Source organism: Hirundo rustica, chromosome 3 (assembly GCF_015227805.2).
Source record: "Hirundo rustica isolate bHirRus1 chromosome 3, bHirRus1.pri.v3, whole genome shotgun sequence".
Lineage (NCBI taxonomy): Eukaryota > Metazoa > Chordata > Aves > Passeriformes > Hirundinidae > Hirundo > Hirundo rustica.
In genome coordinates, this window is record NC_053452.1 from 71,032,005 (window position 1) to 71,055,984 (window position 23,980).

Below are 23,980 nucleotides of genomic sequence, written 5' to 3' on the forward strand. Positions count from 1 at the left end.
GTGTTTTGAACATAGAGTAACTCTTTTTGAAGCACACTGCTTGAATTCACTAACACATAAGGTGCTCAAATATTAGTGATTTATTTATTAAGTATCTGTACCGCAGTTTTAGAGATGGGATCCAAGGCATAAAGATGAATCTCTAAAGTGATTCTATACAGGCACACTCTGTGTTCCAAGCAGACTGACACCAGCTGTCCAAGGCTACTAAGCATTTCTGTAAGTCAGGCCTGACCTCTGTGGCCTAGCTTTGGAAAAATGAGGGGTAAGCAGTTAATGTAGATGGAAAACTTGTCAGCTTGTCAGGGATTGTGTGCACCCTCTGTGTCAGAGAGAAAAAAATTAGTTTTGTTTTTTTACAAGGCAGCATTCGTGTGAGCCATGAAAACACATCTCTACTCAAACAGCTTGTGGGTTTTTTCCTTCCCTTTGTTCTATTTCCCCTACTTTCTAGCTTCTGCTCCCTATCTCCCTATCCCTATTTGTCATCTAGTCTTGAAACACCTGCTTGTAGCTGAAGTCTAATTTATGATGGAGTAAATTCATCCTGTGCATTAAATGAGGCAGGCATGTGGTTAAAAAATAGTGTTGGATATGGCAGACTGTATAAAATGAGATAAAGTAACAGCAAGTGAAGCCTCAGGGTAGTTTAATTTCTGGTTTAAATTTATTGAAACAGTACCATCATCTGTAAATAAATTCTTGTGTGTTTATTATGCAGTTAAGGTCAGCATGCTAGGCTTCTCTGGCACAAAATATTGAAAAGTCTTCTGGTAACTGTTGTGCGAAACTTAGCAGATAACATATAGAAAAAACTTTAGCTGAACTTACTATAAAATTTTGTTGGTTTTCTTGAGTAGTGAAGTTCACAGTCCAAGCTGGAAGTTAATGCACGGGGGATTGTGTTGGTGGTGTTTAACAACACGCTGAAGTAGAATAAAAATCAATCTTTCTCAGGTATAGGTAATGTATTCCCTTTGTTCAAGTAGTCTGAAATAATTTATGGGTAGGATGATTCTAGTCAAAGGCATTTTTAAGTGGCAGGGAAATCGGTTGTTCCTGGTGACTGACATGTATACAGACTGTATACATGTATATATGACATGACTTGTATACAGATTTATTTCTGTATACAAACTGCAAGTGGACCATCATACTTGATCTATGAACTGTGCTTCAATAGAAGAATATTGCAAGTGAGAATTCCTTGTGTTCATGAATATGTTTAAGATTTGCCAAACAGATAAGAAATCCTTCCTTGTTTTTGTTCCTATGGATAGATAAGCAAAATAATCCAGAAAAAACCTAATATTCAGTCATCTGCGTGTCTTTCAGTTAGACTGTGACTTTTGTCTTAATTTAAAAATGTAATGGTTGTAAGAATGTTATCAGAAAAATAATAATGCTTTCATGAAATATATGTATCATTTTGTGATCCTATGTTAGAATGTAACTCTTCAGTGTATGGTTCAGAAAAGTACTATGCAATGTGTATTAGGATTATATATAAGAATGAATTTTATTGAAGGTATTTATTAATAAATGCAAACCTTTCCTTTTGAAGGGAGCAAGTATATCAGAAATAAAGAAACAGTACCGTGCACTATCCCTAAAATACCATCCAGATAAAGGAGGAGATGAAGTTATGTTCATGAGGATCGCTAAGGCCTATGCAGCGTAAGTTTCTTTTTTGCCTGTGAAAAAAGGGAATCATAACATTATGGGGAGGATAACCTTTACAGTAAGAGCAAGGATGACCTAAGCAGGCAGGAGAAAGTGTTCAGATATGCAGCAAAAGTCAAAACATTTGTCACTACAGCGTGTATTTGCTTTGTACAAGTTAGGAAGGATAATTTGTTTTGCACCTATCAGAATACTGTTTGTTCTTCGTGTTAACTTTCTTGTCTGCTAAGAAAAGTGTTTCCAGCATAACACATAGTAAATCTTAAAGATGTGAAAGAATAAAATGGGTGTTGTGGTTTTTAACCAACCGACCCTGTTACAGCAGTTTTGAAGTGATGCTTAGAAAATGTATATACTGTTCATTTCATCTGGTGGTAAAGCCAAAGAGTAAAAGACAGTACTATAACTGTTCTGTCCAGTGAAAAGGATGTTTCATTCTGGATCTGACTGTTTTCTCTCACCTTCCCCCTATCACTTTCCAGTTATTCTTGCCATGCAGTCCTGATTTTTTATTTGTTGACTGTTTCATAATACCTGTGTAGTTCTTAAAAGCTGAGTCCTTGAATCTGCTTTTCCTCTAGAGTATTTTTTGGTCTTATCTCTTAAGCATTTTTGTAGTATCTGAGAGATGTCTAATAAGGGAATTTTGTATGAAGGAAATCAAAATACAGGAATTTCAGTACACAGTTCAATCACAATTCCTGTGGGATTCCTATTACTGGTGTCTCCAATACACTCACTGTCGCGATGCTGATGGGAGAGCATGTTTGGCTTGAAGCCACCTGGAGCCCATTGTTCTCTACAGAATTCTGGTTGTCTGGTTTTCATACTCTGGTGGACTGAGCCAGGTATTTACTCCCTGCATGATGGTGTCTCAAATTTGAGACGTTCATACTTTTTTAATGCACTTGAAGAGAAATGTTTATACCACCAGTTGATCCCCTCAGCTGTTGATAGGTTTTATACGTAAAACAAAGGCCGCCTTCGTGAACCCTTTGTGCTGAGGTGGAATCAGGTGCTTTGCAGCAGCTGTGCTGAGTCACTGTGGTCACTCTGAGCTTCATAGCATGCAACTCTTGCCCATGGCCTCTGAGATTTCTTCAGTTATTGGGGTTTATTGGGTCAGTCACATCAGAGAACCTAGGAAGTTGGTGATTTCTGCCTTGAAGTCACTTGTGTGTGATTAGCCTTACTGATATAGAGCCCTGTTTGGGAAGCGGTGGGAAGGAGAACCAACACCATGCTCACGTGAGCAGTTCGGAAATCATACTTTTTGCTTAAACACATCTGTATCACTTTGAAAATATCTTCAGTTGGAAATTCTGGTATGCCTTTTTGAACTCCAGAAACATAAATTATTTGCTTTTCAAGCCAGTACTCAACCACTTGGTGCTACAGTTTGATACTTCAAACACTATGATGTGTGGGCTGTGGCAGAGGTATATTGTGGGGTAAATGGTGAAGTTCCTTAGCCTTGCTGTTATGAAAGAATATAAAAGATGCTCATTTGATGACTCTGCTTGTCAACAAATGGGAGACACAGAAAATGATCAGGGAGGCCTGGCTTCTTCACTGGGTTTCTTATGTGAGACAAAATCTTCCATACAGTGAAAACCAGGTATTCTGTTTTCTAAAGCAGTATTCTTCCTTCTAGTTACAGGGATTCTGTTGAGGTGGCATACAGTTGCCAAAAAACTGTTATTACTGAACAGGCACAGGAACTGTAAGATTTAGGAGGCAATGTCTTATTAAATAAGAGAGTATTAAGTTATGAAACTTGTGAGTTCCAGGAAAAAAACTCAACAACAACCAAACACAGGCTGTCTATAGTAAGATAAATGCCCATATGGACTACTTCTGATCAATCAACTCATCTTCCATATTTACCTTTCTTACAAAAAAAAGAAGATTAATTTCAACCTCTGTATTACAAGATGTACTGTGCTGTAACCTGTCATCAAAAAATACTGTGTGCTGATGGGTCTGCAGTCACTGTTATGAAAGGGAGATGTGATTGTGCCATCTCCTGCATGTGCATCTTCTGTGTCTGATTTCCTGTCAGAGTCCTTAAAGAATTTGCTTGTGTATCAAGGAGGAATACAGCAGTAATGTTTCCTGTTAAATTTCATACAAAAAAATACCAGAAGCTGTTTAGCTTTCCAAACCACCTCTAAAAGATAGTGTGACTTGCCACATTTTCAAGTTTGTTTGTTAATGATTTAGAGAAATATCTTCTGTATTAACTTAACATTTCTTCTTGTAACTAGCTTAACTGATGAAGAGTCACGAAAAAACTGGGAAGAATTTGGTAATCCAGATGGACCACAAGGTAACAATTATGACTGACAGAGGTCCTGTAATTGCTGTACCTTGAGATGTGTAATATCTGATCAGTCAAGAAGGACTTAGAGCTTTATGTAATAACTTTCTCCTTCTGATTAAAGCAACACATCTGACCAATTCTTTGCTTGTCAAACTGGCTCTGGGTGTGGTGGCAGGGAAAGGCAAGAAGCATTTGCTTTACACTTCTCAAACTTTTATTATGGTAAAAAGAGAAGAATTTTTTAAATTAGTCAGCTTCAGTAAGTATCTAGGTAGACTTGCCAGTATTAATTAAGGTATAAGCCAAAACCAGAAATGTATTGATTTTAAACATTTCTTGGTGTTTATGATCAAATACTAGAGGTGTATATTGAAAAATTAACAACTAGCCATAGTGCAACAAAGACACTTTGAAAGGATGTACATGGGGGTTTTGTTTATGGGCAGGTAGCTACATGAAAATAATCCTGGTGACGGTGTGTCAAAGCTTTACAGTAGGTGATCCAAACTAAATTAATTTAAGACTGAAAGGTAATAATTTTTTCTCTATTTGCAGTTGTGTGAATTGCTTGTAAAACACCTTTGTGATTGTTTAAGTGGCCTACTAAGGAAAAATATTGCATGTTTCTAGCTGATACTCATTACAGGCTAGATGGAAACCTGCCATTTGTTAAGGCAAGTTATACAACATATATGTGTGGAATGAGTTACAGCCAGCTTGGAAATAATAAATGGAATTTGTAACTTGATTCTGAAGTTACAGGATGACATGAGGGTACTCTGTCATCTGTGCTGTAAATTCTTCTTCTGAATTATACCTACCAACATAAGACATTAATTTTTAAAGTTAAAAAACCCCCCAGCCCTTGAACTAGTGTTTCAAAGAGTTTTAAAAAAACTTCCCTCTTCCTTCAAAAAATCAGCTTTGCCATCTATATCACAGTCTGACAGAGGCATTTCTGATGGACTAAGGAGGTGGATTAGCTTCTTTAATCACTGTTTTATAGCATAACAGATTTCTATCAGCTCCTAGTTTCTAATACTTCCTTTGCTTGGCAAATAAGAGGTTTCTGTCCCTTTTGCTACAAAATACAGATAAAATCTTGCTTCAGAAATGCTGTCACAGTATCAGCAAAATGGTACCATAAATTTTAATGGCTTTTCTAGGTCCTTTCTGGATGCTAAATTGTTTTTCACGTCCATTAGCTACTTGCTTAGTGTTGACAAAGCATAGGATTTGAAGTTAGGCAGTTGTGTCAGTGTCCTTGAATGGACCTGAAGCTGTGACTTCAAAAGACAACTCAGCCAAAACTTGAGAAGGCACAAAGATCCTTGGCTGGCTTAGTGATTGTATTCACAAACCTAAGAGACTTTGGATTCCCAGAGGGCAAAATGAAATGATTTTTTGGCAGGCTAGCAGTTCATACTGTGAGTATTAAGCCTCCTGCTCTTCTGAAAACTCTACCTCAGACTCCAGTGGAATTAGAATTCTCTGGTTTAATTCTAGACCTCTCATTATTGTTTGAGACATCTGAAGGGTAGGAGAAGTCCCTGAAATTTTCTCTCTCTCTCTCTCTCTCCCCCCCCTCTATTCTCTAACCTTGTTCCACATTAAAGTGTGAGGGGCTTTCTAATTTAGTGAAATTTATCTTCTTTTTATTTATACATCTGTAATGTAAAAACATGTACTAGTCTGCTGGTTTTGTATAGACAAAGGTTGGATACAGTCTCTCATAGAGGTATTTTCTGGGCTGAGATAAAGCATATCTGGGGTTAGACATGCCCAATCAAGTTCATTGCTGCTCCCAAGTTCCTACAGCACAGAGGAACAGGGAGAAGCATTCCTCTTTATCCAGCTGAGTCAGTGTGAGGCTAGAGGCAGGCAAACAAGGGGTTTTTGTATTTGCATGACTTGCTCCTTTACTAAAAGTAAATGCAAAATCATTCAAAAAGAGTTTACAAGCAGGTGATGGGGATCTGAGGAGTATAAAGGCAGGCTACTAAAGTGCCTTATGATGTCGGCCTATTTCCCCTTGGTATTTACTGGTGCTTCAGCTCAGTGGGCATGAGTGGGGGCAAGGAGACTCTCAGACCAGAAGAGAAAGGGCTTTTTACTGAACTACTTCTGTTCCTGGAACAATTTGAGGCTACAATCCTAAAGGTCAAAAATATTGTAGTAAACGGAAATTTATTCCATCCGTAAAAGATTTTTAGTTGATTCTTCTAAAAATCCATAATCATTAGCAGATTAGAGTCTCGAGATCTTCCTTCTCCAGAGTAAGGCATTTCCTGTAACTTAATGTGGTAAATTCACTGGGTGTCATCTGGTTGAATTCCTAAGGCTGAGATGTGGTCAGACTTGTCAGATTGGACACTCAAGGAATAGTAATTTTCAACTTAGAGAAATCACATTAGGCTTGTGCATACCAACTGTTTGTCTGGATTTATAGCTGTCACAATCTGTTGGAGATGGCATCAGTGTGGTGCCTAACTACACAGGGATCCTAGCCCATCCTTATTTAAGGCATTGCTCATCATGAATAACTGCTAGTACTAAGGAAAGCCTGTTGTTTTTCTTTTAAGCAGGTCCTAGAAACATATAAAGTGTGACTTTCTTTTCTACTCCCCAGTTGGTTTCATAGAACTCTTAATATTAGGATAGATAGTGTTTGCAAAATTTAATTTATTACCACCTGTGTCTGAAAAGCTATTTTATGCTACTCTCTATTCAGATCTGTATGCTGGAGATGTTAGAGAATCATATCTTCTATTTTCTGTAGCCTAACTTCTTTTGAATTGAAAAGTGTTCCTCTTTCTTTCTTACCAATCACACAGAAATTTGAACTGACAGAGGGCTTTGTGTTTACAGCTTTGAATGTTTTCTTAGAGGGACAAACCAATAGAACTTCCCATAGAAGTAATTTGCTCAGACCATTTTCTTGCAGTTCATTTGCTTACTTAACTATATGCATTTAAACTGCTGAAAACTCTGCAATGCAAAACTCATAAATCTTTCAATCTGTGAAATTTATTTATATATATATAAAAAAAATAAGTCTTGCCTATATATTTCACTGCAATATGTTAAGCTAAAATATTTGGTATTTCAGGTGTTAGATTTAAGTCCTGTTATTGCATACTTGGCGTATTTCTAATTTGTTGCTTCATTTTGCTATATTTGTTAAAATTTTGCTTACTGAAGTAATAAACATGAGCAGGTTTTTTGTGGGTTGGTGGTTTTGTTTCCTTGTTAGACATAATTGATTTTAGAAAAGTTTCTCAATATTTTATAGTGAATTTCTTTTCTTTCATCCTACAGCTACAAGCTTTGGTATAGCTTTGCCAGCTTGGATTGTAGATCAGAAAAATTCGATTTTGGTGAGTCAGCTTGCTTAGCTCAAAATTTTAAGGTGAACTTTCAAGTGTTTCTGAAAAAAAAAATTTGCTTAATGCTGCACATTTTTAGTTAAAACACATTAATACTTTGGTCCAAGTACACATCTTTGAAGCAGATTTCAGGAGTCGTAGGTGTTAGAGTAGCTTAAATCTAACCATTGAAGAGTAAAGTATGAATATGTTTAGATGGATCTCATTCCAATGTCAGTGTGGTTCTACTGTGGTCCTCCCTGCTGGTCTTGCAAGGAAACACATTTAGAGCTGTGTGCTGGGTTTCTCTAGTTCAATTTGGTTTGTTAATGATTCTCTAATCATACCAGATCTAAATGGTTTTCCTATTGTATTTGTTGCTGCAAGGTATTTTTCTTAACCACTTGATTTCTTTTGATCATCTGTCCACTGCATCACAGTTCAGCTGCCAACTTTTAAATTATTAAATAAACTGACCTGTGACAGTGTGTGAATCATTTAAACTGATTCATATGTGAATCACACTAAACTGACATTTCTTATTTAAGCCATACCTAGTTATAATACTGCTAGGTTTCTCTTCAGAAATAATGACAGCTATTATGCAATAAGCTTGTGATAATGTTTAGTAAGCTTGACTATATTTTAGAATAAACAAGAGTGGTATTAAGTAGCCACAGTATCTAATACAGTATGTTTTGTATTTTTTCTGTAGGTGTTGTTTGTATATGGATTAGCATTTATGGTTATTCTTCCAGTTGTTGTGGTAAGTAGTATCTGATATTCTGCTCTCTGTAACCATGTTGTAAACAAAGATGTCTTAGACATGGAGTTCTCATTCTTGCCTTTCACCAAGTGAGCTGATTTTTAAAAGGTGTTTTTTTCTTTTATTGTGAAAAAAAGTGTAGCTGCTGTAGAGTTTCCAGAAAAATGCAGTGCCACGATAGAGAGGGGACTCCAGGGAAAATACTGGATATCACAAGAATTATTAAGCTATGTAATTTGTCTTGTAGCTTCTTTCTCAAGAAAATTAATGAGGTGATGAGCTCAGGAGGATATTCAGTTGTGTTAAAGACTGAGATGTCTCTAGCTGTTGGTGCTAGAATGATTACTGCAGGCTGAACAGGTGGTTGATTTGGTTTTTCCTGTCTGCCTTTGTTTTCATAACTTCTGTTTTTATTGATCTTCTGTACACCCTGAGATGTCTGCCCTTGACATTGCTTTGTGTGAGGAATCAATTGGTAGGTGAGTGTTATTTCAGGGCTTGGGTTTGCCCTACAGTATTGCTTTTGAACAATGTCCCTTGCACAGTGATTATGCATTTGGGGTGTGAAGCAAGAGTCAGCAAACTGACACCAAAACCCCCTCATGTTCTTGAGAAGAAGATTTTCATTTGAAAAAGTGTCCTGAGGTCTTGGCAGCAGCTTGCATCAGTGTGTGCAGAGATTCAGAGAGACATTGTCCCTTCCCTTTGAGTCTTTCTGTGTAACTTAAAATTTAGTTTAGAAGATTAAATGTGCTGACTTCAACAAATGGTTGAATAAAAAGTGTAAAATCCAAGGTGCAAAAATTTTTCATGCCTTTCCTTTTAGGATCAGTTGATGCTTTTTTATATACATACATTTTTAGTGATTTACACCAGGTTTATCATAGCTCAAATGAAATGAGCTGTTGGTACCAATGAATGTTCTTCTGAGCACCGAAAAAACGTTCTGTCTCTTCTCGCCCCTTACCAGATGTAGACTTGTATGTTCAGACCTGTCACTGTAAATTTCTTTTATAAGCCAGTGAAGAGGAATAGTCATTTTTATGGAGCAAGTTATTTTATCATTTCATTTTAAAGTAGACATACAAGATCATTCATGCCTTTAATGGGTCTGTTTCTCTTTTCATGAATCAATAAAGAAGGCAAACTTAACTACAGTGTAGTCATCCTGTGTTTGATGGAAATCTAAAATAAAGTAAAGCTACTTCCACCCTTTGAATCCAGATTAATGAAAAAGGACAGTACTGATAAGTAGTTCTTTCCAGACTTCCTGACCTAAATAATGTCCTTTACATGAGGCAAGAGACAGGAGCTCTATCTGCAGAAGGAGTTAGGGCAGTCTTTTTCATGTAGATTTGGACTGGCTAGTTGCATTTTTCTTCCAATACCTGTACTCCTACAAATATTTGATAACTGTGGGATTATAATTAATTTTTTATGCAGAAAAACATTGTTGAAAGTTGTGTACTATTTTGTGTTAGCAGTCATCTATTAGTGGAGGAATCTAACCTAATTTATTTTAAAAATTTTTAGAGACAGTCCTTGAGTATTTCCCAAATAATTAAGTACGCTGCAGAATTCTTTCCATAGTGGAGGAATTCACTATTATTAAACTAATAGTAGTAAACTTAACTGCTTGTAGCTCTTCACTGATAGTAAATTTCAAGAGTAGATTGAGGAGTATCTTTGATGTGTTTCCTTGTGTTAAATGAGCTTAGCTTCCAGGGAGGAGTTTAATGAACAGATTGCAGTTTATAACCCAGCACACCATTTTTCTGAAAATTCATTAGAGAGTACAACCACTGTAGAGTGAGTTCCGTAATCTGAGTCACTGGTGTAATGCTAATTAGGCAATTATCAGAGTGTCTTCTTCTGTCAACCTGAAGGTGTAAGGCTTAACTTGGAAAATTTACAGCAAGGGCCCCATGCCACCTCCAGATTCCCTGTCTGAAAAACATTTTGTGCTCAAAGCACAGTTTTGTAAATTTCCTCATAGTGAGAGAAATCTCTTTGGTTTTGGTTTGGTCTTGGCCTGCCTAAACTAGATTTGAATGCTGAGTTGCACTGTAAGGAGTTACCGCATCGTATATAGAAAGTTGTAAAGCAAGTGAATTATTTACTGTTTAGTAGATTTATTAATAAGTAAAAATAAACCAAAGCAGTGTATATGTGTGCAGGTATATGTGTTATGGAAAATTTCTCTAGGCTAGAGGTCATTTTAAAATGTTTAACGTTAGATTCTCTCAGATGAATTTATCAGTGTGCCTTTAAAGTTTGTGTCAGCAAATATATTTCCTTTCCCTCTCCTTTCTGAAATTCAGTTCACCTCAACATAGATATTATCAGTTGGGCTGAGTTACCTGCTTGTTGACAGACATGAGGTCATGCAGTGTGGCTGTTTTGATGCTTCCTTGTAGCTGACATCAGTCTGTTCTTGTTGAATATTTCAGGGTTCCTGGTGGTACCGATCAATACGATACAGTGGAGATCAGATTCTCATTCGGACAACTCAAATATATACATATTTTGTCTATAAAACCCGAAACATGGACATGAAACGTGAGTAAAAGGCATCTTGAACTGTAGATGTGTTCATCTGGAAGTGTCTGCTGACACTTTTTGTTTTGTTAGCCTTAATTAGGTTAAAGTAATGCTTCTGATTCCTTTAGAGTGTTTTTAAAACTTAAGTCTGCTGCAGGTGAAAAATACTGTGTAAGAGGACTTAAATGTTTGGGAGAGGAAATTGTATAGATCTATATATAAGTCTATCTATACATTAAAGAAAAAAAAAAGGGAAAAAGGGTCTTCTATGTTGGGAAAAAAATGCTGACCTGCCTGTAGCCCTCAGTTGCCAACAGGAGCCAACGTCTATCAGTGTGTTTTCTTCTGTTTAGTGTTAAAAAACAGGCTTTGGATTTTTGCGGGGGGCTTCATAAAATTTTCATATATGTAAAGAATGAAATAGCATATCTTGGTTTTAGATGTTAGAATAGAGAGCTAAATTTCTGTTAAAAATTTTGCTATCAATTTTATGTTATTTTGTTACTGGTTTGTAGCTTTCACTATGTTTACTTTTCTTGTCTACTCCTTGATTTTAAAGGAATAACCCCCCAGCCCTCATTTTTCTGGGGAAACCTGTAGATATATTTAGTTGGTGCAAAATTGTGTCTTTCAATTTGGGGACTGGAATGAGCCTGAAGAGTTGACACACTACTACTTAGTTCTAGATTGGATTTAACTAGATTGCATGCTCAGAGCAATTGAAAAGCAGAATAGAAGAACCCCCAAAACCTTCTAAAAAAGCATTCATAAATATATTTTATTACTCCTTTGAATTGCACTGTTTTTCAGCTTTAAATTTGCTGGAGGATTGTTGATATCTTCTCTTGATCCATCCTTTTCCCACAGAGCAGAAATGCTTCACAGATGATCCAAATGATGTAGGGATTAAGAGTATGGAAAGATGTTACCCTTTTATTCACAGGACACATTAGTTTGTGTGTGGGATTAGTTCAGATTGGTTTATACTCTCTTTTGTCATACTCTTATGCTTTTTCCTATCTCCAGCTAGGTGAGAAAAGAGAGAGTAGGTGAGACTTAAGAAGTTCAGCGAGATCACTTTCTTTCTTCAGACTTGTTCTTAATAGTAGTATCATACTGCCTTGTCCCTCCTAAAGATTGATTAAAAGGTTAACTGTAGGTTTAAGTGGCCTTATTTAAGGACTTAACACTTTTAGGTAGTTCCAGGATCACAGGCAGGTCAGTTTTTATTACTGAGGTCTGTTGTGCAGTCTGAATGAAAGCTAAGGTACAGCTGAGGTGGCTTAAGACAAACCACACAGTGATCAGGCAAGGCTTTTGCTTGGTTGTGAATTCCGTGTGTATCAGTGTCAGCAGATGTATCAAACCAGACTAGGGAAATGATGTGATAAATCTCCATGACTTGCCTTAAGATAGTTTTTCAAGTTTCAGGACAAACAAACTTTCAGAATCTCCTTTCCTGGAGATTTACAGTTGTTGATCTTAAATAATGGGAAGATATTTATAGTCATCTGAAGTCTTCCAATGTGCTGTGCTGAGGAAGTGAATAGATAATCGAGCATGGAAATGAAAATTGATGTTCAGGGAACTTGACTCGTTAGTAATTTGAATTCACTGAGCACTGCAGGTAGGCAAAAATAACTTTGACCTCCTCATAAGAGCACTTCCTCAAAATTTAGGAAGAAAGCTTGAGTAACTACTGCTGAAGTTTATTTGACTGAATGAAATGACTCTGTGAGCTCTCTCAGATTGTCTGTGGCTGAGGGGTCTGGTATGTTCATGAGCAGGAAGCTCACAATGGGGCTAAAATATCCAGTTGTCTAGGGCTTTCCTTTTAGTTACACTACAGAATGTTTTGTGGTAATATGGATCTTCCTAATCACATTAAGAAAAGAGCAGTCTATCATCTTTGTGCAATTTGTTTGTAGGATTATTTGTTGAACTGCTTTTCTAATAATTACAAGAAATTTTTTTTGTGAATTTTTAATGGTGACTGAAGAGAAAATGGAGCCGAAATTTTATCCTTTCTGCCTCCCTCTTCCATACCCATTGTGGTGCAGGCACATGGGTTGCTGAGGGGAATGGTTCTGTGAGCATGCAGAAGGAGTCAAACTGCTGTGCAGTGGTATCTGCTAGTCCTAATGAAGTCTAATTACATTTTTTTCAAGACATTAAGTGTCAAATGCTGGATTTGATACCATGCAAAACTGAGCCTTGAATGATGTCTTTTGTCTTGTACCAGACATTGATTCCTGCCTCCTTTGCCCTGTGGCAGTAGTATTTGATCCAGTAACTAGAGAGCATGGATATTCATGGTTGTTGGGGGAGGAATGGGAATAACTTTTATGGCTGAAGGTTCTGAAGAAATCAGTTGGTGGCTTAGGATGTTGACATTTTCTTTGTCTGACTCCAATTATCTTTGCAGGGCTCATCATGGTTTTAGCAGGGGCATCTGAATTTGATCCTCAGTACAATAAAGATGCAACGAGCAGACCAGCAGACAACATCCAGATACCTCAGGTCAGTTATGTCAAGAGATGTTTTAAGTGACCCCTTCAAGGGAAGAGGGAGGTGATGCTTCTGGGTGACCAGCTGACAGAATTCAAATTCTTTTTGTAGAGAGACAGCTGTATCCCTTCAGAATTAGGAGTTAGAAGCTAGACTTGATTTAACTTTTTTAAAAGAAAGGATAGCATTAATGGTGCTAATGCTTACTTTAAATGGAACTGGTTTAGTATATAGGCTGCTGCATTGGCCTTTTGGGGAGGGGTGAAGTAAATAGGAAATTAGAGAGTTAATCCTTAAAAATTTTGAGTATTGACATAAGGAGGTGATCATCATTTGATGTTCTTTTAAATCATTAACACAAATCTGGTTGAGTGCATTAACATAGTAAAATAAAAGTATTATTCAATGTCTGAATTAGTAATGTCTTTAAATATTGTGAAGATTCCTCCATGAATATCTGTTCCCCTCTGGTTGTCTTTTATATTAATTTCCATTTAATGTTCCCAGTGGCATCAGAGGTGCCATAAATGCATACTGTGGCAAATAATTTTTACTAGCAGAGCTTTAGAAAGTCTTATTTATCAGAAATTAATGCTTTGATTTAAGAACTTCAAAGCAGAGTATACAAAATTCTCCAATGAAAATGTTTTGAGTTGGCAAAAAGAGGGAGAAATAGTCTCACAGATTTAACCTTTGCATGCACACAATTGAATTTTCATGTTTTAAACGTGACCTAAATGTAAGAGGTTTCTCAGTCTGTTTTGCTTTACTTAATTGTCTCTGTCTCTTTTACAAATTCTTTATCATGTTGTGGACTTCGAGTAGGAGATAGAATTGCAATAAAGTGGGGTTTTTCAGAAATGGGAGCAAAAGGCTGGAAAATATCACCGTGATTGATTCTTCACCCGTGCTGCTGCCGGTGTTGGCATTCTGCAAGGCCTTTTACATTTAATCATTCAATTTTTAAAAGGCAGCCAAGCCTCCTGTAACCATATCCTGCTGAGAAGCTGTTCTAGTGATCAGGAGTCCTATTTGTGACCAATTTATATCCTTGGGTTTTTATCATCACTATTCTGGAGTCTAAACAATTCTTGCTGTGTATATCCTTATGCATCTGTAGACAGAAGCAATAGCCCACTAGTTATCTTTTTGTCTTTGTTTTGCTAAACTAGAAAAGCTGCTGTCTTTCATTCCTCTCTTTTCCGAAAGGCTCATTTCTCTCCTGCTCTGTGCCGAACAGGGTACTGTTCCTCGTTGATAGATTTCTAAATTTTACATTATTTTTTTATCTGCTTAGAATTGTCCACAGTATTCTCTGCTAAGTCTTAACAGTGCCTTAGTTGGTGGCACTGCTGTTCCTGTATTTCTGCAGGGAATGACTTTGAGCATACTCTTTTCCACAGCTGTTTTATACGGTGGTTTAGTACAGATGGAGTGGGATCAGCGAGTTTTCAGAATTTCCCCGTCTTTGAGCTGCAGTTCTTGTTAGTGTACAAGTGCATGACTTTGCATTTTATGACAGATTCTGTTCCCTTTCTAAAGGTCCAGTACTCAGTGTCATCTGTGGTTTTTTTCTGACTGTATGACAGAACAATTCACTGAAGCATCAGTAGAGAAGGGTTTTGCTAATAACTTCTGCTGGTGTATCCTGCTTTTGGGGCCATGATCAGTGTTCCCATTTTTCACAAAATTCTCTTTTCTAAGTTGTACTGCTCTTGATCTGGGGTTACACCAGGATGTGCTTGTAAGAAACTTCTTGTCAGAAGAGCTTTTTTTCAAGTGTGGGGAAAGACTGGTCAAAGGTTGGTATAGCTTAGCTGTTGATACCCAAAGTTCTCTTTTTGTCTTAAGATGTTGGATTTTTTATCTCACCTCAGGTAACTTTTTGAGCTAAAAAAGTGAAGTACTAATGCTACTTTGTCTGAGCTACTGTTACTCAGGCCTGTTTGAACTGTGGGTCTTGGTCCTGTGGAGGTCAGGAAAGGTTATCCTGAGTAAAGAACACTACACTTTTTTCAAGTTGGTGTGGTTTACAAAGAAGTTAAAATACTTGATCTTCAGCCTACCGGAGATTTCAGGCTTGTAAACCTCCTTTCTGTCTTACCTGAAATTATTCCTAGGGATGTTTGCTGTGTTTTAGGTGGGTGAAAGGTCTCAAGGTGACGCTGTTGCTTTTGCATATTGAGTTCAGGGTAAATGCCTTAGAAATATGATTGAATCTAGTAAACCTTGGCAATAAAATCAGATATTAAAAATACTTATCTGTCAATAAAAATTTACTTAACAGCACATAAGACAAGTTTCTTGCATGCAAATATGATTCCCTCATTTGGACATTGAAAAAAGACATATAAAGACACTTTTTGGAGCTGGGTTTTGAATAAAAATGGTTAATGCTCATCTCTACAGAAATTTCCAGGGAAAAGTTACTTAAACTCTTGCTTTTGTGAACATAATTTTTTTTTTCCTTGTGAACTGTTCTCCTATATTTGCTTGTCTTTAGCAATAAAATAGCAGTTTGTGTTTAACTATTTTATTTTAGCTAATCAGAGAAATTGGTGGCATAAATTTAAAGAAGAATGAGCCTCCTCTCACCTACCCTTACAGTCTGAAAGCCAGAGTTCTGCTGTTGACTCATCTTGCCCGGATGCAAGTTCCTGAGGTCCTTGAAGAAGGTAATGGCTTCTCCCATAACTGGATATTACTGGAGACAGAGCAAGATGCTGCATGCTACAGTACTTTTGATTCTTGTCCTGTGAGGAGATGAATGGATCTCTGCTCAATAGTCTCTATGCAGGCTGCTTCGTTTTTCAACTTTAATGACCCTATAGAGCATTTACTTAGTATTTTACTCACTCTCCTGACAGCCCTGCAATACTGGTATTTTACTTTTTAATGCTTTGGGCTGCAAATATGGCTTAGAGAAATTGGTTTTTTATTTTTGTAATAGAACAAAAAGTATAATGTGAAGTATATTTGCTTTTCAGAGCAAAGAAATCCAAGATCAGCATAATGCTGCTTGCTGTAGTATTTCCATATGTGTTTATTTTTGGAGGTTTTTAGCCCACTATATGAAGTAAAAATGACAAACTTTGAACTTTATATATTAGTTACCTGTGAGCTTTGTGTTTTGGAATTTTTAATACTTGTAAATACCCAAACCAAAATGTTTCTAAATACATTTCTTGACTTTCAGCCATGAAAGCCATAGTTTTACACTGACCAGCAAAGTTGAGATGTTCTACATTTTAATGGAAATAAAAAAAAAACAAAATCAAAAAACCCAAACCAACAAAACAGGGAAAATGTTTTGCTTCAAAATTTTCAGTTCCTTTCAAAAGAAAAAGACATGAAGATTATCTCCTCTTTCTTTTACTTAGTTACTTAGAACTTCACAGAACTGCATTCAAAACAAGTTGATACCTTGCAAATAATGTTTTTTGTAAAACTGGTGCTTCACTTAAAGTGGAAAATCCTGTTTTTAAACTTATGATTACCTAAAGAATGTTATTTTAATATGACTGGTAAGTTGTCTATGCCATCATGTTGATTTTATTTTTTAGAGGGATCTAATAAGTGTTGTTTCATTTGGTGTGCAAGCTGGTGTACAAAACTTGTTTCCTCTTAGTGCTTGCATTTTCCTGTTTTTTAAGGAGTGTTACAGATGGACATGTCTGTGAGAATAAAGTGGCATTTTTGCCATAATACAAGAATGAATAGAAGTGAAGACCATGCCAATTAAATGATCCCGTTCGTGTGAAATGATTGTTTTTCCTAAAAGTAGTACAGCATAATTGCAGCAAGTTATATCTTGCAGATCAGCAGTTTATCCTTAAGAAGAGTCCTGCACTTCTTCAAGAAATGATTAATGTGATCTGCCAACTAATAATAATGGCTCGAAGCAGGGAAGGTAAGATAAGAAACTGTATAATTAAAACCAGTAAATATGTTTCTTCACTGTGATACTTCATAAAGTCTTTGGTTCTCATGGGAAACTTAACCTGTGATATTTAGAAATGCCTAAATGCTCTTTTGCCCTTTTTACTGTAATGAGGGAGTTTTTGAGGATTGAAATGCTGCTGCCAAGCTCTGCTCTGAAATCCTGAGTATGTGTCCTGCTTGTAATTTTTGCAATTAAAGTTTCACCTTAACTGCAATTAAAAAACTTTTCTGGAAGATGTGGCTCATTTTCAGTAGCAAAGCATTTAGTTTAGGATTTGTGTTCTTTCCATTTGCACTTCTACCATTTTTTCTCTCCTCTTATGAGTGCCTCTTGTTTTTTAGATCATTTCTTTGCCATTATTTCTTTGTATGTTACTCATATTTCTCCATTTTAGAATTCTATGGTCTTTAGCATGCTAGGTAATTTTATTCTGAACTTGCTGTAATTGCCATAGAAATTATAATTTAATTGAAATATAATACTGAAGCGTTTTTGTTTCCACTGTAAAAAGGCAGTTACTCTGAAGATGGTTCCTTGCACTGTAAGGAAGTGAAGACTTGGATATTATTCCTTAATTGCACCAAACACTGTCAAGGCATTTTTTCATGTCAAACTGGTGACCATTTTTTTGCTATCAAACAATACTTAGGAATTGTTTTGGGGAAGATATTTCCCAGAACTATTGCAAGTGGTGCTGGAAATTCTGCTCCATAACAAAATAAAGTGTGAAAGGGGATGTGAGCAGATAAGGATATTGTATGCTATCTTAGATTTATTTATTTATTTTAATTTGGATAATGTTTTATAAAAAATATCTGAACCTCCAAGATACTGTAAAATGTCTGTTCAGGGCTCTGAAATGTGCCTTTAAAAGCCTAGACGTCTTATGTATATATTAGTCAACTAGCAAATACTTGTTTTCTCTACTTCAAAATGAAATCAAAATAACACAGGCAGAAGCACTTTTTTATGCAACAGAATTGGAAATCTTTGAAAAATGAGAAACACCTATAGTTCTTGTAAAAGCTGAAACAAGGTACTGAACAGAGTGCATTATATACTTGGCAACTTAAATGACCTTCAGGTAGCTGTATTCTTTTCCTCTAGTTCTGAATTTACAGAGAGATACTTTCTTAATTTGACAGTAAAAGAAATATTTATAAATGCATTGTTATTAATAAATTGCGTTGAAGTTCCCAGAATTTTAGATTTTAACTTCAATTAAAATAAAAGGAGACAGTATTTTGAAACACAGGGGTGTAAACTAATTTTCTGTTAGCATGTGAAATGGTTATTTATAAACCAAATCTGAACAACTGCTACCACTAACAATTTCCAGAGATTATCATTATCTCTTCCAGCCTCAATCATTTTGTGAAAGTGGAAGAGAATTTATAGCTGTCATATATGGTAGAAATTACTTCTTAGATTTGGAGAAAAAGTAGGTGTATATCGTAGGTACAGTTGAGGGCTTGTCTGGTATTTCTCTAACAGCTTTTCTCAAAATTATTTCCAAAGTTTGAAAGTGACAATAGGCAGAAATTTGTACCAAACAACCAAACATTTCCCCTTGCTTCCATGCCAGTGCTCTCAGCACATGGTGTTAAAGAGAAAGTGGTACCCAACAGTTGCCATTAACAGCCAACAATAATGAAATTGGGGATTTCAAGGTAAACAGTTTCAGAATTTTGGTCTTTGGTCTGAAGTCACTGCTTTTACTACTTACTATTTATTTAGCAAATGTAATTCATTGAGCCTGTTTTTGATAACTGTACATGGGGAGAGGACTGTGTCACCTTGGGAAACAACTGGAAATTGTAAAGGTGGCACTGGTCTGGTTTTGTGGTGTTTGTGGTTTTTTAAGATGAATAAAACTGAAGTTAGGTATTGAAATTTTTAAGAGACTGCTTTGCTTAAGTTTGTATTTGTCACCGTAATTTTAAGTTGCTTAAAACTTAACTGCGGTTAGTTGGTTTTGGGGTTAGTTCTAATTTTTATTTAAATCAAGCTTGACATAGTACATTAATGGATTGCATGCTACAATCAGTTAGATTTTCGGCAGTCCTGGCTCTATCAAAGTACAAAGGTAATGGCACATGTTAATACTACCTAAAGAAATACTTTGGGGACAAATCATACTTTGTGAAACCGAAATTGATAGTGGGATGAGAAGTCTCATTTTGTGCTGCATTCCTGTCTTTCAAATATTCTGAAATGTTTTTGTTACTGTTAGAAGCTTAAAAATGTCTGCAGCATTTTTTGCTTACCTTATAATCATGTCTTTTGAGGAAAGACACTTGATATGAATCTTCTCGGTCTTGGCACTTTGCTTTGTGGCATCTCTTGCTTGATCCTTTGTTCTGTGACAATTTAACTGATATCTGAGAACCAGCAGGTATAAATTATTTTCATGGCTTCCTGGAGATCTTCCTTAAGAATAAGTAGATAGCTGCCTTTCCAAATGAGGTGTTTGCTGCCAAAAGCATGGGATGTGCTCCAGTGTCTGCAGAGGTCAGGCATCCATTCAGCTGTCCAGTCAAAGCACGTTCCTTAATTCAGGTTGGAAGCTGCAGTATGATGAAGAGGTTGTGGCTTGACCCAGGTGCATGCCATTCCTTCACAAGCAACTAAAATTTGCATTTAAACTTGGGATTGACTACTTTAATGTCATATGTTGGGTTTAAACTGAAAGAGGGTGCTTTTAGATGAGAAAGTCTTTGCTGGGGAGGGTGGGGAAGTGCTGGCATGGGTTGCCAGAGACGCTGTGGATGCCCCATCCTTGGAAGTGTTCAAGGCCAAGTTGGATGAGACTTGGAGCAACTTGGTCTAGTAGAAGGTGTCCCTACCCAGGGCAGGAGATTGGAACTAGATGATGTTTGAGGTCAACACAAACTGTTTTATGATTCTATATTTTTCATCAATTTAATAACCTTACATTAAAGGTCATCTTGTATTGTGCAATTTGACAATCAGAAGCTGTCAAAATAGGTACAGCAATGACACTAATTTTATGGTAGGGGCACTTGGGGGATGTTAAAAGCTATGGTGTCCTCAGGTCCACTTTCAGGGAGTATAAAGACCTGTATTCTTTTCAGGAAACCATGGTAATACTTTCCAACTTTAAAATATTTTTTTACTGTCAGATGGATGATGAGTCAATCCTTTAAGAAAGAATATTTTCTACTGTGACTAGTGCTCTGTGGTCTCAGAGCTCTAGGTGAATTTCTTTCAAAAGACAGTTTGTCAGAGATTATTTAGGATTCTTTTATTGACTTGGTTTTCAGTGTGTTTTTTTAACTTAAAAAAACATCCTGTGATTTCCTTAGCAGCAGCGTCCAAAAAAATTACAGGGGAGGTGGAAGCTGGGTAAGATGGAAAATAAATGTAGCGTTACTTGGTTGGGACATTAATCTTTCCATTGCTACATTTTTTTAAAGGTCAAAGTTACATCTTTCTTAGTTACCTGTCTGTCTAGCCAGGTAGTTCCATTTGTGTGTTATTTGTGTCTCTTTGCATTGCATATAATTGTCACATGTCCTTCCACGTAATTTGATTTGGTAGCTGATGATATTTATAGCTTGGTATAATTAGTGAAGAAACAGACAATTTGAAGAGCAGAGGGGCAGCTTAAGCTGAGGGAACAGTGATCTTTCATGTGCAGTTACTATGGCCTCATAGCTGCTTAGAAATTTGCAGCAAGATGATGAGTGGTCTGAAATGAGTTCTCTAAACAGGGTTCATGAAAAGTTTTATTTATGAATGAATGGTTGTCAAACAAAGTTATGTTGCAGTTTGTGTCTGCTTTGTTTTTTCATTTTTTTGCAGATGTGATGAATATTAATAATTGCTAAGTGGTGGTTGTGGTTTTGGTTTTGTTTGTTTTTTTTTTTTCCTCTCTGTTCTGGCTAAGACTTGTTTTTTCTTTGTCTACTTTATAATTTTAATTATGAGTGCAAGCTTTTTTGTACATTAAAATAGGGAAAAATTATAGGTAATTTCTAAAAGGAAAGTCAAATAGGTGTTTGCTCAGACAGCCCTTTTAACCAATAAGTTTATTTATAGAAGTCATGCATTTGATATTTTTACAGCTCTTCTTACTGCCTTCTAACATAATATATGCTCTGCTATATTTATATTATAAATATTGTTTTCTTCTTGCATGTGATAGGCTGCTACCTATATGTTCATTTCTCAAGATGAAAATATTATAAATAATGTATTATATTGTAAAATATTAATGTTTAAGGCTAAATTATATTAAATTATACACTAAACACTATACACGTACATACATAAAACATACAAATATAAAATTAGTTTGTTTTGATGCTGCATTTTTTTTAACTGAATTGGTGAAATTCTTTATGTATAATAATTACATAGGTACATTGTGCAGTTGTTCCTTGAGACAATATTAGATGGAAGTCTTTACCTTCCTTAGTGTTCAGCTATGGTATCCTGAATAGAGGGAAGAAAATGTCTGCTGGTCTGTGTGGCTGGAATGAGAGTAAAAAGGCTGCCTAGTTAATTATACTGAATATTTCAAAATGTCTCTTTTTTTTTGCTTGGTGGACTGGAAATAAGGTTTTCTGTAATAGAAGTATACATTGGAAAAATATAAGAAGAAAAAAAATTAAAAATGATGTTGTTTGTGTCATTCTCCCCAAGAAAGGGAGTTCCGTGCTCCATCTTTGGGATCTTTGGAAAATTGCATGAAGCTTTCCCAGATGACAGTCCAGGGACTTCAGCAGTTCAAGTCTCCCCTTTTACAGCTGCCTCACATTGAAGAGGACAATCTGAGGAGAGTTTCCAATCATAAAAAGGTATAAAAATACAAATGATACGTGGTAGCCTCTTAAAATGCTGTCTGCTACTTCTTTTACCTATTTGTGGCTAAGGAAGTAAGGTCATGAATTAACTAAGAGAATAAAAATAGATTTATTTTTAAGGAACTTCAATACTTTACAATACTTCCTAGACATTCTGTCTGCTTTTGGTTTCTTTGAAGTCCATCTCAGTTAGGAGGTGGGAATTAGGATCAGAGATCTGTTAAGTGTAAATAAGTGTAAAAGATCAGTCTGTGTTGACCTAACAAACAACAGAAACAATTTCTTTCTTTTTAAAACGTTCTATCTTCTATTTAGTATTCTTCCAGAATGTGTCTGGGACTTTTTTTCTGGGAATGGGTGAGGGGCTTGTTTTGCTTTACATTGTTCTTAATGTACTTTGATAGAGATTATATTTGGAAACCTACACAGAGGAGTTCACAAAAGAAAAAAAAAAAAAAAAATCAGTTACTGTGGGAAGCATTTCAGGTTTTATGATCCTCTGTGTGAAAAGAGCGTGTCTTACAAAGCTTTTGCTATGTAACTGTAGTTGGGTAAGTGTTGGTGTTTATAGAATTTAAGGATGGGAAAGAATAGTCTTGTCTGAATACCTGCATGTGTTTCTTCACTCTGTTTCACCAACTGTCTCTGCATTTAAACCTGCTTGTTTGTTTGAATCTCGTGTATCTTCTGGGAATGCCTGGTTAGAAACAGCCCTTTGCTTCTACTAGAAGCTGTTGACTTTTCTGATAGTTTTATTACAGTGGTTAATTCGGGTGAATTGTGAAAATACTCTTTTTATCTGATGGGAATTTTGTTTAGCTTTAACTACAGCCTTAGGGGATGTTTAAATGCTTCTGTGTTAGTGTGAAGACTAAGAATTCTTAGGTACTGCGTGTTTTTAGTCCTCTCTGAAGATGCTTGTTCATGAAATATTCAAGTAATCATATCCTTTGGATAAAGTAAAAGATTCTCTTACAGGTATCATTAAAAACTTGCTTTTTTACAGGGAAGATATGAGAAAAAAAGCAATTTTAGATGTATTTTTTGACATGTTCATTGTAACTAAGTAAAAAAACCCAAATAATTTGGCTGTGTTATAATCTCACCTCTGTTTGCTGTGAAAGAGGGGAAAATCCCCAGGTTTTTAGGCTAGTTTGTACAGGGTCACATGCATTGAGTTCTTCAAAAATACAGTGCCCTAGTTTGGCAGTATAATCAGTCTATCTGGATGCATGTATTTTTTTTTCAATAAATTACATGCATTTATAATGGTGAGGTAATCAATTATTCAAATCTGTGTTCTATCCTCTTACCTCTGCTACGCAAATCTTAGAAGGAGTAGATTTAGATTTGCTTGCAGTCTAGTACAAAAAAAACCCCCTAAACTTGTATTTGGCTGTTTCTGCTAATGTAAATCTGAAAGCACCGAATGAAGTATTCTATCTAAATGAAACCCCCTATTGGTAAGATTCCTTAGCTCAACTTTCTGAAAAACCTGTCTGAAATAACAATTTTATAAGAAACTATAAAGAGCTACTTCTAAGGGGTGATATACTGAGGAACACATCAATGTTCAGAGCAGTTCTGTTTAGTAGGTTTGAGTGCAACCTCTTTGGTTTATTGTTTCCCAAAACATAGGCTTGCTAGTTTCCTAAAGTGTGGGGATTTTTATAAGAATAAATGTAATGGTGTGTACATATTAGTATCATGGGGACACCAGTGATGTATTATCAAGAGTTTATTTGTGGACTGTGTTCTGTGCTACCATAGGACTTCCTTTCTTCTTTGTTTATTTCAGTATAAAATCAAAAGTATTCAGGATTTGGTGAGTTTGAAAGGCTCAGATCGTCGCAATTTACTGCACTTCCTAGAAGATAAGAAATATGAAGAAGTTATGGCTGTCCTTGGCAGCTTTCCATATGTCACTATGGATATAAAACCACAGGGTGAGTGGGAGGTCCTTTTGTTCTGTGTATGTCACTCTTCTGACATTTTGATAGTCTGCTGGCAGAAAGCTTTCAG

At 36.1% G+C, this 23,980-nt stretch overlaps 1 protein-coding gene across 1 annotated transcript in view; it reads left to right on the plus strand.

Annotated features, from left to right (window-relative positions):
* The first annotated feature begins 1,570 nt into the window (after nucleotides 1–1,570).
* SEC63 (SEC63 homolog, protein translocation regulator) overlaps nucleotides 1,571–23,980 on the plus strand; it is a 36,528-nt gene continuing 14,118 nt past the window's right edge. The window contains exons 1-10 of the mRNA XM_040058837.2: nucleotides 1,571–1,677; nucleotides 3,951–4,012; nucleotides 7,325–7,383; nucleotides 8,087–8,137; nucleotides 10,588–10,696; nucleotides 13,104–13,198; nucleotides 15,729–15,861; nucleotides 17,004–17,096; nucleotides 21,798–21,952; nucleotides 23,757–23,904. Of these exons, the coding sequence (XP_039914771.1) occupies nucleotides 1,646–1,677; nucleotides 3,951–4,012; nucleotides 7,325–7,383; nucleotides 8,087–8,137; nucleotides 10,588–10,696; nucleotides 13,104–13,198; nucleotides 15,729–15,861; nucleotides 17,004–17,096; nucleotides 21,798–21,952; nucleotides 23,757–23,904 (937 nt within the window). The 5' untranslated portion in view covers nucleotides 1,571–1,645. The remainder of the gene's footprint in view (nucleotides 1,678–3,950; nucleotides 4,013–7,324; nucleotides 7,384–8,086; nucleotides 8,138–10,587; nucleotides 10,697–13,103; nucleotides 13,199–15,728; nucleotides 15,862–17,003; nucleotides 17,097–21,797; nucleotides 21,953–23,756; nucleotides 23,905–23,980) is intronic.